The sequence below is a fragment of the Lithobates pipiens genome, unplaced genomic scaffold (genome assembly GCF_037356315.1).
Source record: "Lithobates pipiens isolate NorthernLeopardFrog02 unplaced genomic scaffold, aLitPip1_a1.2 Scaffold_1, whole genome shotgun sequence".
Lineage (NCBI taxonomy): Eukaryota > Metazoa > Chordata > Amphibia > Anura > Ranidae > Lithobates > Lithobates pipiens.
The window spans coordinates 163,756,588-163,776,310 of record NW_027507685.1 but is presented as its reverse complement, the minus strand read 5'-3'; the positions used below and the strand labels follow the sequence as shown (position 1 = coordinate 163,776,310).

The window sequence follows — 19,723 nt, the reverse complement described above, 5'->3', positions numbered from 1 at the left end:
GATGAGGACAAGGGCCTCTTCCTGACAACCCTGGCCGTGGTTGTCGGGCTCTGCGGGGGCTTATCAGAATCCGGGAGCCCCCTTTAATAAGTGGGCCCCCAGATTCCGGCCCCCTACCCTATGTGAATGTGTATGGGGTACATTGTACCCCTACCCATTCACCTAGGGAAAAAAAGTGTACAGAAAAAAACACAACGCAGTTTTTTAAAATACTTTATTAGACAGCTCCTGGGGTCTTCTCTTCTTCCGTCTTTGGGGGTCTTCTCGCTGGACTCCTCTGCTATCTTCTGCTCTTTTGCCAGCTCTTTTACTAGCTCTTTTACTAGTGGAGGAGCCTGGCTTTCTCACCGCCGCCATCCGGGAGGTCTTCTTCTGACTTCGGGGGTCTTGTCCCGCTCTTCGGTTCTTCTTGCTGGGCCTCCGCTTTCTTCTTCCAGCTCTTTTACTAGCGTTGGCCCGGTCTTCTGTCACTGTCACCGCCACCGCCGCCTTCTGCTTCTTCTCTTCTTCTTCTTCTCTTCTTCTGATGTTGAAACAACGATCTCTCCAGCCGTAATGCTGGGAACGCGTTGTACGGCAACTTATATAGGGACAAGGGGTGGGGTCACCGGGTGATGTTACACACTGACCCCACCCCTTATGATTTCACAGCCCCAGAGGATGCTGGGACTGTGAAATCATAAGGGGTGGGGTCACCATGTGACATCACCAGGTGACCACGCCCCTTGTCCCTATATAAGTTGCCGTACAACGCGTCTCCAGCATTACGGCCAGAGAGAGCGTCGTGTCAACATTGGAAGAAGAAGCAGAAGGCGGTGGCAGCGGCAACAGCGACAGAAGACCGGCCAACGCTAGTAAAAGAGCTGTAAGAAGAAAGCGGAGGCAAGAAGAACCGAAGAGCGAGACAAGACCCCCGAAGAGCCGGACAAGACCCCCGAAGTCAGAAGAAGACCCCTGGACGGTGGCGGTGACAAAGGAGAAAGCCAGGCTCCTCCGCTAGTAAAAGAGCTAACAAAAGAGCAGAAGATAACGGAGGAGTCTGGCAAGAAGACCCCGGGGGAGCTGTCTAATAAAGTATTTTAAAAAACTGTGTTTTTTTTTCTGTACACTTTTTTCCCCCAAGTGAATGGGTAGGGGTACAATGTACCCCATACTCATTCACATAGGGTAGGGGGCCGGAATCTGGGGATCCCTAATTAAAGGGGGCTTCCTAATTCTGATAAGCCCCCCACTGACCCCGACTACCAATGGCCAGGGTTGTCAGGAAGAGGCCCTTGTCCTCATAAACATGGGGACAAGGTGCTTTGGGGTGGGGAAGCCGCAGGGCCCCCCCTTCCCCAAGACACCCCTCCATGTTGAGGGCAGGAGGGGCGCGCTCACTCATCCCCACCCCCTTTCCTGACCGGCCGGGCTGTGTGCTCGGATAAGGGTATGCTATGGACTTTGGGGGGACCACCACACTGTTTTTTCAGCGTAGGGGTTCCATAACAGGTGGCGGGGCTAGCGAGGTGTCAATCTCGCAGATGGAGGCGGAGACATTGACTTCCTCCACTAGTCCCGTATACCTGGAGCCACGTTCAAAATGAATGGACTTTACTCCGTGTGTGGGCAAGTCCATTCATTTCAAAAGTCCGACTAGCACACAGATGGGCGGATTGTCCGCCGGACTGCCGAGTCCGGCGGACAATTTTGAGTCAAAACTTCTTTCTAAGTCCACCGGACTTTTGGGAAGATAAAGTCTGCCGGAGCCCACACACAGACGGATTGTCCGACGGACTCTGGTCCGCCGGACCAAGTCCGCAGGACAATCCGATCATGTATATGCGACATAAGAAGCACAGAACAATTTGAAGGAGCACATTGTCACTTTATTATTGGACTTTTTCTATACACCAGGGTTTTAAGGACAGTATATGCATGTTTCTGAGCCCAGTTTCACAGCAATACTACATATCAGTCATATATGTTGTATTTTTTTCACAGAAATGTTTATTTAAATTGCAGATATTGCACAGGATTGTGGATTTTACACAGGAAAAGTTAGCGCTTTTCTATTGTTTTTTTTTTTTTCATTTTTTTTTTTTGTTTGAATGCACATAGCTTTTAACAGTATGCATATTAAATAAGCGATCAGGAAGTTTACACAGTAGGATATCCTTTACATTTTCTATTTTCTGCACTTTTTTTTGTTGTCACTTTTTGCATTAAATGCACCCGTGGTATACACACCCCTCAAGTATATAGAGGTTGCAGATTACCTCTTAATAAGAGCAGTGCCATATATATCCCCCCTTTTTTCACTTAAATATTTGAAGCATCATTCTAGCATAATGCCTCTCTGCAGAATTTGGGTTACTAAGCTTTCCCAAGAGGAAGCAGTGTTGCAAGGGGATGTTCCCGGTGCCCATGCAAGTTCTGCTTTAACTAACTTATGCTTCACAATTAAAGGAATTAAATGCTTACTGCTACTTACTGTTACTAAGTACAGTGCCTGTAGTAGCAAGTCAAGATCTATGTTGTACTGGTATTTGTGTAAAGTGAATTCAGACTGATTTCTATTAGTCACTAGATTTTGTACTTGTCACTACAAATAAGAAATAATGACAAATAATTTGTTGAAATATTACAATTATATTTGATCAAAAGAAAAATACTTTTGTGCTGACAAATTGGAATTGAAGGCCTTTATGAAGTCAGGTTTAAAGAAAAACTAAAGGCAAAGCATTTTTTTCTAGTTTTGGATAGAGTGGAGAGGGATTAGAACCCCTGTCAGTAAGTAAACAAGTATACCGCGCTGTCTAAACGCTAGCAGCAAGCACAGAAGTGTATGGATATACTAAAATAAATATATAAAATGTGCAGCGCTAACAAAATGTTCAATATCAAAGATAAAATTGACGTGTGAAAAATTAACATGTGAAAAATTAATAACTAATATAAGAATACATAATGACATATATTCAATAGAAAGCAGTGTCCATATATAAACTTAAGGGACCACAAGCAGGTCCTGGTGTGTTTCAAGGTGTGTAATCCAAAAGTGTATGAATAACAGTCACAAAAATCTTGAATGAGCATCCAAAAGTGTCATAGAAGATCCACCACCAGAAGCACCAGACGCTAACCAGAAAAATTGGATTCATACAGGTATATACCTGATGAGTCTAGATAGCTTTGTAAGATGACCGGAAGGTTCAGGCTCACTGTATGGACACCACCTCCAGGCGGACATTCCAAGACGATAGATACAGCAGGTTAGTAGTACATGAGCAAATTAGCCCAACCAAGAGGATAAAAGAGAGGAAGAATGGGGCACATAGTGTAATTCTCTGAGGAATATTTATAAAATAAACATAAGAGTTACACTTACATTTCAAAGGTAAAAAACAAGCGTTTGGACAGTAACAAATAGATCAGCTTGACAATACGACACATTTCGCCTCAACAGGCATCATCTGGGGGGTTGGCCTGAAAAACTGACAGGTGGACCTGATTGGACATCCTGTGTGAAAGAGGCTCGCATGCAAAACTTTGTTTTGGACAAAGCAGACAGGGAGTAGAACACCTGTTGGGTTTTTATTGATGTCTGTAACCCCGTTAGGGAGATGCCCCCCTCTCTATTTGTCCTGTTTACTATTGTCATTGAAAGTAAAAGAAAATCCCAAAATGTGGGTTGTCCCCAAATAATATTGGGAAATCTTCCAATGGAGACATTAGTTCTGGTGATCTAAGGTTCATAGGGATTTCCTCTCACTTCCTGTTTGGCTATGGGACAGGAAGTGAAGGGAAATCTCAGCAATGGAACACAGATGGCAAAAATAAATATGACAGAGGTTATAACTCTCCCATGCTCTATCCAAAATGAAAAAAAAGTTTTGCCCATAGTTCACTTTTGATCACATATTCTTGCCTGTGGCCTTGCATGTACCCTTCAAGGAAAGTTTTGCAGAACCTTGACCCAAAGAACTAAAATGGATACTATGAGTTAATAAAACAAACAGGAAAAAATAGTCTCCTGTGGAACTGAAAGTATTTACTCCATGAGTAAAAAGATGTGGGTTAAGACTTCTCAACCTGTGTGTATAACTTCAAAGGACTGCTTGGCCTGGGGAGATTCAGCAGATGGCCCTAAGTAATGCCCCATGTGATGCTACTCCTCCATGACTGAAAGAGCATAAATCCAATGAATGAAAGGGCCAGGGACAGTAAAGCTGCGGGGGGGAGGCTAGATGATTCTAAAATACCTCCAGCCAGGAAAAGAGGCAAGACTTGAGACAGTTCTGCAGAAAATTCTGAAGAAGAAATTTCAGTACAGGAGAGGTGCCTGTACAACTGTGCAAGACTAAAAGTAAGGCTGGAGTTTAACTTTAAGGAAAGTAGGAAAAAGTTATAGTATTTTGAAGTTTGTGAGAACTAAAGATTACCAAGATATAAAATCACTATTTGATTAGTGTTTCTATGTTTAATTACATGGAAGGGTCCCTAATTCCCACTGTCTAGTTGTTCTTGAAATCCCTTTTAGGGGTCTTACCTTCTTGTTTGATTATCTTGAGTTCAGTCCCAGGAATCTCAATTTTATCCACTCTCTTGGTGCTTTGCACTTTGTAAATGTGCTTATCAGTATTCCCATCCACTTTACTTACACTGATTTCTAATGGGAAAAAATGGAGAATGGCACCTTAGTTATTGAAATGTTCAAAAGTTTTTTTCCAGCCAGTTAATTATAAGCCTGATATAGGGAAAAATCTCTGTGCTTAATTACATCTAATTTCTTCATATTGCCACACAAATTGCATGCAGTCTATATATAAAGTAGTGCATGTGATATTCACCAAACATTTGCTGAATGTCAAAATGCTTCTTTATGAATAAACCCCTAAATAATAGACATTTTTTTTTTTTTTTTTTGTCACTGTGCTTCAATAAAAAAAAAACATATTTTATTCTTTATGAAAGACAAAAATTATTTTGGAATTCATGACGAGTTTGTACTTATAAAGCAACCACGAATGTACGTTGTAATAAACAGTGCTTACTGACAGTTTTCTTCTCTAATTCAGAAATGTCAAGCTTTTTAGTTACCACAAAGATAATTTAGACACAAATAACCACATTTCACTCCAGAATGTTTAGATAATTGCTGCAATAATTGTACCTACAGTCTAGGACAGTGATGGCGAACCTTGGCACCCCAGATGTTTTGGAACTACATTTCCCTTAATGCTCTTGCACTCTGCAGTGTAGTGGAACATCATGGGAAATGTAGTTCCAAAACATCTGGGGTGCCAAGGTTTGCCATCACTAGTCTAAGAGCTATTAGTATTGCTAGAAAATAACAAATGATGCAGTTTGGAATAAATGGTTCTGCAATATTAGGCTATAGCACAGCTATAGCTGTGCAATACACCAATAATTCTAGATGCACAGTTAGCCATGGGGCATAAAAAAAACTTGCTTGGCTCTGCCCACTATCCTGAAATGAGGAATTCTCTGCTTTTTTGGGGGATTTGTGATAGAATGAACTAAAAAGATTTAAGGCTTTAAGCCTGACAGCATGGGAATGCAGTCGCCCCTCCTTCTATAAAAAATAAAACCATTTATGGATATATACATACGTACTATATTAGGGACAAGGTCCCTTTAAGAATTTTTAAATGGGATTGGGGGCCAGAAAACATGGTCACATGACATTTGGGAATTTCCCAGAATGTCATGTGACCCCGGAGAATGTTCTGGAAAGGAAGCTCATTATATATAGGACCCTCTTGCAGGAATATTCCCGCCATAGTCAGCTAGTCAGCGTGAAATCCCTAATGTGATAAGTGCTGGAGTGAGCAGGGGACAGCGGTGGGGAAGACTGGCTCAGGAGGTGCCTCGTCATGGCTGAAGAGGATAACAAGCTGAAAGGAGAAGAATGGGAACAAGCCATGGATGTGCCCAGTATTTCCCAGGGTGGCAGAAGCAGACCAGACAAAAAGCCTGCAGCAGCACCAGACACACAACCATGGCCCACCAACACGGCTGCCCATTACTCCGGAGCAAGAAGTAGGTAGCATGGCATGGCAGGAAGAGGCAGCTACTAACAACGGGTGGAGAGTCAGCCTAAGAGACAAGAAGAGGAGGGTTCAGTCCCCATCACTGCCCAGAGGCAGTGGCGGGTGGGTGGGAGGAGGGCCATCAAGGAGAAGGATGGAGGCGGTGTCAAAGGTAGGAGTTTTGGATATGCCCAGCACTTCACTAACAGCACGAAGCTCCAGGCTGTGCAAGTGTTAGACATTCCGCTGCTGTCCACTGGAGGCAATAGAGAGCAGCACAATGCTGCTTCAGCTCTATCCAATGCTCCAGCACCACCTGGTGGTCTAGTTGAGTTAGCAAATACACTTAACATTATGGAATTTATTATTTTGCCTGTTAATAGATTGGCTGACAGTAATAATACACCAGTAAATGACAGCAGTAATTATGCAAGTATCTGGTCTAATAAAGAGAGAAATACTGTCAGTATAAGCAATAAAGGCAATTGTAATAGTTGTCTTCCCCAACAGATAATGTTAATCCTCAAATGTCATTACCAGTTGAGATTATTATGTCTAGCTTATCAGTCCCTGACGCATGTTTTAAAGAAACATTGCCATGCGAGATCTCGCTGTTAGGATATCACCTTTCTCCTCAGATACAAGAAAATTTGGAAATTTTGTACTTACTTTCATCTACGAAGGAGTATATCAACAGAGCTGACAAAAAAACAGATGAAAAATTTAAGGATGATAGGAGAAGGCCAGTGGGGAGGTCTTTTAATAACTGGTTGCAGTCATTTGCCATATACGCTAGTGTGTTAGGTGAAAAACACCCAGAATATTGCAGTGGACTTTTTCAACATATGGACCATCTGCTAGAGTTTCAGAGAACATTTAGACAAAAGCTATCAATATATCCATCACTAAAGTGGGGTAATAAAGATGTTGAGTTGTGGCTTAACTGGTAGTGTCACAGAAAACAGGCTATACCAGGCAGCAGCATCTACAGTGTCCCCTTATAAAAGAGGATATTGCTTTGCATACAACTAGAACCAGTGTTTCAAAAGGAATACCAATTTTCAAGGCTCCCAGAGAGATAATTATGCAAAAAGCATACACACCAGTGAAACTAATAAGCATGCAGCAATGGTTGGAAATATATCCAGATCAAAAAATCTTTTTTTTTAATTGCAAGATTCTCCAAAGGCTCCCCTTTAACAGTATTTAAGGGTGAGGGGTGTGAATTGGTTAATAATTTAAAGACGGTGGCTAATTGTGCACATGTAGTTAAAGAGAAGTTAGTTAAAGAAATCAATCAGGGTAGAATAGCGGGTCCATTTAGCTCCCCCTTTTGCAATTTATAATATCTGCATTAGGGATCATACCCAAGTAGAAGCCAAATTCTTTTCGCCCAATACACCACCTATCATTCCATAAGGGCACCTCTTTAAATGATGAAATAGATGCCAGCATGTCATCCGTATCTTATTGCACGTTTGAGGATGCTATTCAGCAGATCAGGAGAGCTGGTAAAGTTGCGCTGCTTTTAGGCTACCAATATTTAGGTAATTTAAGCATTCAATTATTTAGGTATGTATTTTGAAGTCAACTTTTATTTTGATATGTGCCTTCCTATGGGATGTTCCATATCCTGTGCCTAATTTGAAAAAATTGCATCCTTTCTCCAACGAGTAGTTGCTTTTGAAGCTGTTATCAAGGTATATTGCACTATCTTGATGATTTCTTATTCATTGGCCCGGCTCATTCCCCTCTTTGTTTACTTATGCTCCAACAGTTTTTTGGTATTTCATTAGCTAACGAAAAAACTGTTTTCCTTCCTCATCCATAGAATTCTTAGGTATAAAGATAGACACCAAAATATTTGAATTTCAGTTACCCAAGTCAAAACTTAACAAAATTAAAGCCATGATGTCTGTGTCTGTTAGGCGTAAAAAAGTTTTATTAAAATAACTACAATCGCTATTAGGTCTATTGGCCTTTACGACAAGAATCATGTCTGTTGGCAAGATATTCTCGCGTTGCTTGTATTTAGCTATGTCAGACATGAAATCTCTGTTTTTCAACATCAGATTGACAGCCGACCTCAATGAGGACCTGTTAATTTAGTTGAAATTCTTTGATATACATTTTCAAATTTTTTCAGGAGCAATTTGTATCTTCAGCTGATCTTGAATTATATACAGATGCTGCAGGTTCATGTGGATTCTTAGCAATTTTGAAGACTAACTGGCGGTGTGGTAAGTGGCCAGATAGGTGGGAAAAAATTAAAGCCACCAAAAGTATAGTAGTATTGGAACTATTCCCTTTAGTAGTAGCTCTAGAAATATGCAGTTAGCAATTTGCCAATAAAAGAATCCTGATTAATACAGATAATTAAGGTGTTATATATGCCGTGAATTGCTTGTCAGCTAAATCCATACCAGTGGTCAAATTGCTTAGATACTTAGTATTTCTTTGCTTAAAATGTATACTTGGCTAAAAGCTAGACATGCTCCAGTGAAGGAGAATCGAATTGCAGACACCTTGTCTCGATTTCAGGTATGCAGATTCCATCAATTTCTGCCAAATGCAGACAAGGAAGGTCACGCATGTTCAGAACATCTATGGAGCCTAATTTCGAAGTTCTTGCAAATCATGTTTTCAAATTTATGTCCGACCTGATCTTTCTCTTTAATTCTAGGCACTAGAAGATATATTTGGATCCTGGACCACTCTTTTGTGTATTGGGCAAATAAAAGAGCCATGAGGCGCTGCTATACATCCAATTTGTCTCTGGATCCTGGAAAATTTCAAATATGCCGGAAAGAACTTAGAGATCTTCAATAGTCACTGCTATCTGCTTTTCATGTGTGTCTTTAGAAATGCTGGTATGTGCTAACTGAACCATCTCCACCCAAAAACTGAAACACTGCTATCTGGTTTTCATGTGTGTCTTTAAAAATGCTGGTATGTTGTTTTTGCTCAACAGTCTGTAGCCCTGTCCAGATTACAATGCTTTATTATCTGCCTTGTCTTACCCAAAATTATGGCCCCTCTAACTTTAGTGCCCTCTTGCTAGCCTGTTTCTGAAGTTAGAATTTAGCCCTGTTAACCATCCAAGCTTTATTACCTCCTGAGTGATAATTTAAATCCACCCACACCCCACCCCTATCAGTATAAAGCTAAGCTTCACTTTGGGGGAAGCTATTGCTGGGGGCACACTTGCAACTGGGGGTCTTTCTCCAAGTGGGGGGATTTGAATAAGTGGAAGCACTTCTGACTCTGCACTTGGAGAAAGACCCCCAGTTGCAAGTGTGCCCCCAGCAATAGCTTCCCCCAAAGTGAAGCTTAGCTTTATACTGATAGGGGTGGGGTGTGGGTGGATTTCAATAAGTGGAAGCACTTCTGACTCTGCACTTCAGCGAATGCACAAAGCGAAGGTACACAAGAAAATACTTTGAAAAACGCAGCAAAGACACCAGGTGACCTTGTTTAACCCTTTAGCACTTTCTCCTCATAACATGCATTCTCTACCACTCCTTCTGACAGCTTTGTCCTCTATACTAAAATTATCTCAACTCCACCCCACTTCTCCCCCCCACAGCATATATATATCACCCTCACTTCTGTCCTCTCCTTATTACTGCACCCACCAACTCCTGCTAATTCTAAATCCACACACACTAAAAATCTCCAAGACCCTGGGGCATGTCCCTTCATTTAAATCTCACTCCCATATTGCCTCCCTCACCCTCCTGCTTCTCCTAAACTCTGGAGATATATCCCCAAACCCTGGACCTCCATCATTAAACTGTACCCATCACCCTGCACCCTCTGGCAGCAGCCGCAATCAACACAACTTGGTTCCCATTTCTATTCTTCCCAAGACCAGACTCCCTTTCTCTTGTGACCTTTGGAACTCCCGCTCTGTCTGCAACAAACTCACCTCTCTACATGACATCTTTATCGCCAACTCATTTAACCTACTCGCCATCACCGAAACCTGGCTCCACGAATCAGACACTGCATCTTCTGCGGCCCTATCCCATAGTGGTCTTCTTTGGACTCACTCCCCCAGATCCAATGGACATAAGGGAGGAGGTGTTGGAATCCTTCTAGCCCCACATAGCACCTTCCAGGTACTTCAGCCACCTCCCTCTCTGTCACTCTCCTCTTTCGAAGCACACTGCATTCGTCTCTTCACTCCAATTTCTTTAAGAATAGCCGTGATCTACAGGCCCCCTGGATCAGTATCAACATTTCTTGATGACTTCTCTGCCTGGCTACCCTACTTTCTTTCTTCTGAAATCCCCACAATCATTCTCGGGGACTTCAACATACCTATTAATACTAACACCTCTGCTCCTTCCAAACTTCTCAGCCTAACCTCCTCCTTTGACCTGAAACAGTGGATACATGATCCTACTCACTCCGAAGGCAATATCCTTGACCTCGTTTTCGCTCACCTTTCCACTCCATGCAACCTCTCTAACTATCCATTCCCTCTCTCTGATCACCACCTTATTAGTTTCACTCTCTCCCTCTCCTTCAACTCCTCTCCCTCCAACCGCATTAAAGTTACCCGCAGAAACCTACGTCATCTCAAGCCTTCTCTTCTCTACTCTGCTATTGACAACCTCTACGACAAAATCTCACCCCTATCCTGCACCAACCTAGCCACTTCTGTCTACAACACTTCACTTCTGGCCTCTCTGGACTCACTGGCCCCCCTCACTACACACAGAATCAAGCCCCGACCCCTTCAACCTTGGCAAACAGATGTCACTAGAAGTCTGAAAAAACGTAGAGACCAAGTCTCAAAGAGATTTCAACCAATATAAATCTGCCCTCCAAAATTACAATTCTAGCCTCCTCTCTGCCAAGCAGAACTATTTTATCACTCTCATCAGCAACCTATCATCCCGTCCCCGTCAACTCTTCTCTAATTTCAACTCTCTACTTCGTCCTCCACCGCCTCCACCCGCCAACTCACTCACTGCCCAGGAGATTGCTAATCACTTCAAACAGAAGATTGATACAATTTGCGCAGAGATTTCTACTGTTCTGATACCCTCCACGCTTTACACATCATGCCCACAGTCACAATCATTACTTCCCTCTTTCAACCCCACCACTATAGACGAAGTTGCTAAACTACTTGGTAATGTCCACCTTACCACCTGCCCTCTGGATCCTGTTCCCTCGCAAATGCTGTGTTCACCCTCTGGCTCTATGCTACACTCTCTAACTCACATCTTCAATCTCTCCCTCTCTTCTGGCATCTTCCCCAACTCTCTAAAACATGCACTTGTCAAACCCATACTTAAAAAACCCTCACTGGACCCATCCAATCCAAACAAACTACGCCCCATCTCCTTGCTCCCCTTTTTATCCAAACTACTCGAACGTCTGGTCTACAACCGACTGAGTGACCACCTCGCTGATAATAGCTTTCTTGATCCCCTTCAGTCTGGATTTCGTCCTCAACACTCCACAGAAACTGCTCTCCTTAAACTAACAAACGATCTACTAACGGCCAAAACCAATCGACATTATTCTGTACTCCTCCTCCTGGACCTCTCTGCTGCCTTTGATACGGTTGACCACCCCCTCCTTCTCAAAAAACTCCACACCTTTGGTCTCCGTGACCATACTCTACGATGGTTCTCTTCCTACTTATCCAACCGCACCTTTAGCGTTTCTTACAACTCTACTTCCTCCTCTCCTCTTCCTTTCTTTGTTGGGGTCCCCCAAGGTTCTGTCCTTGGACCACTCCTATTTTCAATCTATACCTCCTCCCTGGGTCAACTGATAGCCTCCCACGGCTTCCAATACCACCTCTATGCTGACGACACCCAAATCTATCTCTCTACCCCTCAGCTCACTCCCTCTGTCTCCTCACGTATCACTAATTTACTATCAGATATATCAGTCTGGATGTCACACCACTTCCTCAAAATCAATATATCCAAAACCGAACTTATAATTTTTCCTCCCCCATATGCCCCTTCCCCTGATCTCACTGTCAAAATTGATGGCACAACCATAAGCCCATCCCCTCACGCCAAGGTTCTAGGTGTAGTCCTGGACTCTGAACTCTCCTTCAAGCAACACATCCAATCACTGTCCAAATCCTGCCGCCTCAACCTCCGCAACATCTCCAAAATACGTCCCTTTCTAACCAATGACACAACAAAGCTCTTAATTCACTCGCTGGTCATCTCTCGCCTTGACTACTGCAACTCCCTTCTCATTGGCTTACCTCTACATAGTCTAGCACCTCTTCAATCCATAATGAATGCCGCTGCCAGACTCATCCATCTTACCAATCGCTCGGTGTCTGCTACTCCTCTCTGTCAATCCCTCCACTGGCTTCCGCTCAGCCAAAGAATTAAATTCAAAATACTAACAATTACATACAAAGCCATCCACAACTCTGCCCCCAGCTACATCACTAGCTTAGTCTCTAAATACCAACCTACTCGTCCTCTTCGTTCCTTTCAAGACCTCCTGCTCTCTAGCTCCCTCATCACCTCCTCCCATACTCGCCCCCAGGACTTTTCCAAAGCCTCCCCAATCCTATGGAATGCCCTACCCCAATCTGTCCGCTTATCTCCTACTTTATTAGCTTTTAGACGATCCCTGAAAACACTTCTCTTCAGAGAAGCCTACCCCACCCACACCTAACTGTATTTTCATTTTCTCCATCAGCTCATCCCCCACAGTTAAAACCTTTTGTTTCAACTTGACCCTCCCTTCTAGATTGTAAGCTCTAACGAGCAGGGCCCTCTGATCCCTCCTGTATTGATTTGTATTGTAAGTGTACTGTCTGCCCTCATATTGTAAAGCGCTGCGCAAACTGTTGGCACTATTTAAATCCTGAATAATAATAATAATAATAATAGTCAAATTTGTGTTTTTATGTTTCCAGGTTGCTTGAGTTATGTCCAGCCCCTGATTTATCAATCGTTCACCTAGGGGGAAACAATCTTGTGAAAATAAGAACACTGGATCTTATGTTTATGATGAAACGTGACCTTCATATATTCAAGTTAGCATCCCCGAATACCAAAATAATCTTTTCAGAGATAGTTCCTCGGTTGCAGGATACCCATTTAAAAAATTTCAAGAAAATTAGGAAGCGTTTAAACAAGTCTATTGAAAAATTCATGCCACAAATTGGCGGTTTTTCCTACAGACATGGTAATTTAGAGGGTGGTTTTTCTGAAATATATAGATCAGATAGCGTTCATCTATCAGAAATAGGAGTAGATATCTTTAATGTAGGGTTGTAAAAATGCACTGAATTGGCCGTGGTTGTGGGGTAAGAGATTTGAGATTTCAAACACGACGCGTGGGGACTTTGGTTATAAATATTCTGTATGCTTGATTCCTTTAAGATTGAGCTGTTTTAAGTTCATTGTTTGAAATTTAAGAATTTTATGAATTAATAAATTGATCAAGATGTTGTTCTTATTATTTATTGATTTGAATACATCAATAAATGTGCCGCAGCCAATTTTTGTCAACAAGTTGTTATGTGTCATTATTTAAATATTTGACTTTATGGTATTCGGGGAGGGTGGGCATGGCCTGCATTCCCATGGACTAAGAAGGCTTTGAGGCTTTAAGCCTGACAGCATGGGCATCCCTCCTTCTATAATATTAAAAAGAATATATATGGATATATACATGTTTACTATATTAGGGACAAGGTTTCCCTTTAAGAAATTTTAAATGGGATTGGGGTGGGAAAACATGGTCACATGACATTTGGGAATTTCCCAGAATGTCATGTGACCCCTGGGAATGTTCTGGAAAGGAGGCTTACTATATATAGGACCCTCTTGCAGGAATATTCCTGCCAGTGTCAGCTAGCTAGCATCGGTGCAACAAGCTCCCCACTCTCCCTCTCTAATCGCTAAGCACGTAATGTGGTCTGTCTCTCTTCATATTTGTAGGGGGGACTTTGGGAATTAATAAAATTATCAAGATGTTATTATTATTTATTGATTTGAATAAACCAATAAATATGCCACGTCTAATTTTTGCCAACAAGTTATGTGTCATTGTTTAAATAGGTATTTGACTTTATGGTGTTCGGGGAGGGTAGATGCAGCCTGCATTTCCATGAGCAATGTTCTAAGAAGGCTCCACTGCTTCAATGTAAGACTTTTTAATTCCTTTAGCAGTTCCTGGTCGTAGCCTTATGGATCATGCTTTTTTAAAAGGTACCAAATAAAACATTATAACTTATTTTAAAAATAAGTAATATAATGCATGTTCATGTTCTCAGCATCCACCTATTAGACTTAAGCCTTATACACACGATCAGACTTCCATCGCATTTTTTCCTGGATTTTTGTCCAAATGGACGTGAACTTGTTCTGCATACACACGGCAGAACATTTTCAGCCAGCTTTCACCAAATCACATGTTTTTTCAGCTTTACTGGCACCCTTTGTGCAACTTCTACTATTGTTGGCTTGTGTTTAGCATTGGTTCTGAGCATGCATGTGTGTACTTTGGACTTTAGTCCAATGGACTTGTGTACACACGATTGGATTATCCTCCATTGGACATTTGTTGTCAAAAAGTTTGAGAGCATGCACAGCGAACATTTATCTGTTGAAAAAGCAACAACAATTGTCCGATGGAGCATACAGACTGTTGGATTGTCCAATAAAACAGGCCCAGCTGACCGTTGTTGTCGAAAAATCCGATCGTGTGTATGGTCCTTTTACAATCACTCACAAAAACAAGGAATACTGCAATTTGGGGATTTTTTCTCTAATCTATCTATCTATCTATCTATCTATCTATCTATCTATCTATCTATCTATCTATCTATCTATCTACAGTATCTTCTCTCACATCAGTAATGGATAAATTCAGGTGACTTCTTCCTTTGATGGCACAGGTATAAATTTACATATTATGTCCCCAATTGCTCCATGGGTTTGCCTGCTCCTTTACACACTAGTACCTTTGGAATGATATTGGAAAAGAACAATGCAATCTGTGTCAACCTACCAAGATTTCTGTGATGTATGCAGATTTCATTTTTTTCAGTAGAAAGAAGTAGAACTAGTTTGGATGCCATTTTCTCCACTGTTTGAATTATTGTCATTGGACCTTTAATGACCTGCAACAGAATTGTGTATTGCACTTAGAGAACCAATGGTGGTTAGAGACACAAGCTTGCTAAATATCAGTTATGCTTTCATTTGCACCAGAGTTGGTATTGATACATTTATTTTAAAGTGTGATAGTAATTTATGAAATGGTGTTTTCCTAAAAAACTATTAGGAGAGGATGGAAATAGAGCAAAAAGGCTAAAAAATGTATAAGTTGGAAACTAATTGTCTAAATGTCCATCTCTTACAACTATCCTCACAGGAGAACTTCAGTCCTATAACATAAAACTCACTGCCATGGTAATGATAGGTAATATTTTTACCTAATGCAAATAGCATTACCTAATGCAAATAGCATTAGGTAAAATATAGGTAAAATATAGCATTAGGTAAAAAGAAACAGAACTTTAGTACTAACACCTCCAATCATCTTTCCCCATGTACATGGTTACTTCCATCTTTCAAACTAAAGCCGCGTACACACGGGCGGACTGTATGGCCTACTTAGTCCGTCATACAATCCGACGGACAGTCCGTCCTACTTTCGAATGAACGGACTTGACCACACACGGATGCACAAACAGTCCGTCAAAAGCTTGCGCGATGACGTGTACAGCACGTACGACGGGACTAGAAATAGGAAGTCCAATACACAGCAATGCAACCTTTCGCCGTGTAAATCCTTTCTGAGCATGCGCCATTCTTAGTCCATCGAACTAGCTTACTGACGAGCGGATTGTCCGCTGAAACCAAAGTATGACGGACAGTATTTCGAAAAATCCGAAATACTTAGTACGCCAGACTGCACGCTGAAAAAGTCCGCTGAAGCCCACACACGAGCGGACTGTCCGCTGAAATGTGTTTCGACGGACTAAGTAGGCCATACAGTCCGCCCGTGTGTACGCGGCTTTACATTCTCTTGCATGCTTACAAACTTTCAGCTACCCAACTTTGCCTCAGATTAGTGGCATATAAACTTTTGAATCATTATCCCCATCTCAGATTGAGTGCTCACCAACTAATCACTTACAACTGATGCCCCCTTGGACTGATAAGAATCAATTACTTTATTTTTATTTCCTAGACTTATTGCCATTGAGCCTCATTAAATCCATAGGCACCTGCACTAGCAACATATCACCAAAAAAAAGAGACACCGTCACCAGTTGCATAAAGCCCCAGGAGGTATAAGCTCCTGAAGTGCACCACCCTAGCACTGCTGGATACTTGGGATTTACACCCCCCCCCCCCCCCATGTAAATCAAGCATTATCCCTCTTCCCCTGTCTAGCACCCTCAACCGTCGCATACCACTCAAGGAGTTTCAAGTACCTGAAGTGCACCAGCCTAGGATTGCTGGACACTTAGAATTGACTCCAACCCCCCCCCCCCAAGGAAAATCAAGCATTATTCCTCTTCCCTAATCAACCTATAAACACACACATCCCCAAAAACTTTGATCCCAATGGAATGCAGGGTAAAAAAAAACACATCACATGACTAAAGAAAAAAGCTGTATATGTACCGAATCAACTTCAGACCAAAGATTTGGGTCACGGTAATCAAGAAGCTCTCCTGTGACATGTACAAAATGGTGACTCAAGTCTTCTAGGTTCTCTTCACTCTTAATTACATCCATATCAGCCACTTCTTTCAGAAGCTGGATAACACCCAGAACATCCATGGTATCCAAAGAACCTCCATATGTTTCTAGCCCTTCCTCAATGGCCTGGAGACCTGCTAGTGCTTCTGAAAAATTTAAGTGGTGGCACTCACTGGAGAAGGAGTGTTCTGGAATCTGAAACAAACAAACAAACAGTCAAGGCAAATAAAACATTGAATATGTTTTGAAAATGTTCAAACATTTAAAGTACTGATTATGACATGAGTGTTTACTTCAGTTACCTGTTGGCAGATACCTCTCTTTCAGTGCTCAGTATATAAATTATCAAACTGAAACTGTAATTTTCAAGCTCTACATACTCATTCATAACCTGCAGACACCTTGGTTCACAAGATGGCAAGCCTGATGTACTAATGGATTTGAGAATAATTACAGAATACATTGTGTGAATATTCAGCTCAAGTATTCAGTGATGTGGAACGCAAATTTACTCCATACGTGCATGAAAACTGATGGGCTCTGAAGGGAAAACCACACAGATTTAACTTGCAGAAACATCAGTTTACACTGGGTTTCATGCATGTTGACTTTAGTTTTCATGCGTGTCAGTTATATGCCTGCTCACACCAACCTTGATGTCATGTCAGCAGTGTTGGTCATCTTACTTTAAAAAAGTAATTAGTTACGTTACAAATTACTTCTCCCAAAAAGTAATTGCGTTAGTAACTCAGTTACTACATTGGAAATTAATTAGTTACTCAGCAAAGTAACTGTGACTTTTTTTTAATATTCTAAGGGGCAGGTCTAGTATTACTGTAAGCAAGAGGCGTGTTCCCCCTGCACGTCTATTTCCCCTCTGTACCCCCCTGCACGTCTGTTCCCCCCCACACATATATATGTTCCCCCTCTGTACCCCACTACACGTCTGTCACCCCGCCACACACATATATTTGTTTCCCCTCTGTACATCTGTCCCCCCCAAACTCATGGATCAGATCGTTCCTCGGATCAGAGTCACGGATCGGATCATTTTTCGAATCAGCAAATAGTAATTGAATTTGCAAAAACCTGTGAAAATTCCGCCACCATACAGTCCCCACTGTAATATCCACGTCATCTCCCTCACTGTAATATACATCTCCCCCACTGTAATATACATCTCCCCCACTGTAATATCCACGTCATCTCCCCCACTGTAATATTGGCTGAGTATGGCTGGGTACAGCTGAGCATGGCTGGCTACGGCTGGTTATCGCTGAGTATGGCTGGGTATTACCGAGTATTGCAGAGTATGGCTGGGTATTACCCAGTATGGCAGAGTATGGCAGGGTATGGCAGAGTATGGCAGAGTATTGGCTGGGTATGGCAGAGTATTGGCTGGGTATGGCAGAGTATTGTCAGGGTATTGCAGAGTATTGTCAGGGTATTGGCTGGGTATTGGCAAGGTATTGCAGAGTATTGGCAGGGTATTGCAGAGTGTTGGCAGGGTATTGCAGAGTATTGGCAGGATAGGGAGGGATGGCTGTGCAATTGTCACAGAGCTGCTGCCATCTGATCTCTCCCTTCCACTGTACAGATCTGTACACAGAGGGGAGAGAGGAACCGGCGTCATCATGACGCCGGTTTGTTTACAAGTGATCGATCCATCATTTGACGGAGCTATTACATTGTAAACGCCCTACAGATGCACCAAGATGGCCGCCGCTCCAGAGCTAGGCCAAAGCCGCGGCCTTTCCAAAGGCTGAGGCTGCAGAGCGCTCCACGGATCATGGCGGGTGACAATCCATTGCGCCCCTAGTGGCGGTAGATGTAATTGCGGTAATGCCGCCCAAGTAATGGGAACAGCGTTACCATGAGGGGAAGAGTAATCAGTTTGATTACCCATTACCCTCTAAAGTAACGGCATTAAGTAACTCCGTTTACTTTAACTCAGTTACATCACTGCATGTCAGTTTGTTTCCCGTGCAGAAAAATATATATTATATATATATATATCTATATATATCTATATATATATATATCTATATATATATATATCTTTATATATATATATATATATATATACACACACATACGTACTCCTTAGTCTACGGACTAAGACTGGGATGCCATTAAAGCGTATGCACTTCCAGTTCCGGCGCCGTATATAGGAGGAAGGTGATACTGGTGGCTCCACCCAGCCCGCAGGCTAATCTGTTTATAAAATCCTGACGCTACCCCCGAACGGCCGGCAACAGCTCCTCCAAGCCACCGCGGATGGAGCGGTACTTAAATCATCCACGATCGCACTCAGGCTCTAGATCGAGGGACACTTCTCCCTCCCCCTCAGGGACATCCGTGCTGCCTAAAATGGCCACTGCAGCACGAGCCTCCTATCCTCCACAGAGCGCGCAGCTCACACACATTCCAGGCAACCCCAGTAAGAGGGAGCCTTCACATGAGGGAATGGACACCTCTATTACAGGGAACCAGGAGACACAGAGCTCATATGCCAAAATTGCTCAGGCAGTAGCTGATCTCCTTCTACCCACCATCACAGCTGCAGTAGACAGAGCAGTAACAGAAGGAATACTAAAGTTGCGGAAAGAGTTGGGGGATCATTCACAGAGGCTGACTACAGCCGAACAGCTGCATTTATTCCATGGAAGATGATCATTATAACATGAACGCTGTGCTAGAAAAATTCATACAGGACCAGCAGCACCTGCACGATCGCATGGAGGACCTCAAGAATCATTCCAGGAGGAACAATTTAAGGATAATCAGCCTCCCTGAATCACACAAGCAGGACTCTCTACTTAACCTCTGTACCTCCATCTTTCCGGAGGCTCTTGGCATAAAGCGGCGCTGCACAGTGGAAAGGGTGCATCGGATCGGAGCCCCTTCCAATGGCCGCCAATGCCCATGACCTATCATAGCAAAGTATCTTAACTTTGCTAATCGCAC

General features: G+C 42.5%; 1 protein-coding gene across 4 annotated transcripts in view; it reads right to left on the bottom strand.

Annotated features, from left to right (window-relative positions):
- Positions 1-19,723, bottom strand: part of ADGRD2 (adhesion G protein-coupled receptor D2) — a 930,084-nt gene that overhangs the window by 723,213 nt on the left and 187,148 nt on the right. For all 4 annotated transcript variants that reach the window (XM_077478839.1, XM_077478840.1, XM_077478842.1 and 1 more), the window contains exons 8-10: positions 16,679-16,951; positions 15,051-15,162; positions 4,532-4,651 (exon numbers count right to left, since the gene is read on the bottom strand). In XM_077478839.1, the coding sequence (XP_077334965.1) occupies positions 4,532-4,651; positions 15,051-15,162; positions 16,679-16,951 (505 nt within the window). The remainder of the gene's footprint in view (positions 1-4,531; positions 4,652-15,050; positions 15,163-16,678; positions 16,952-19,723) is intronic.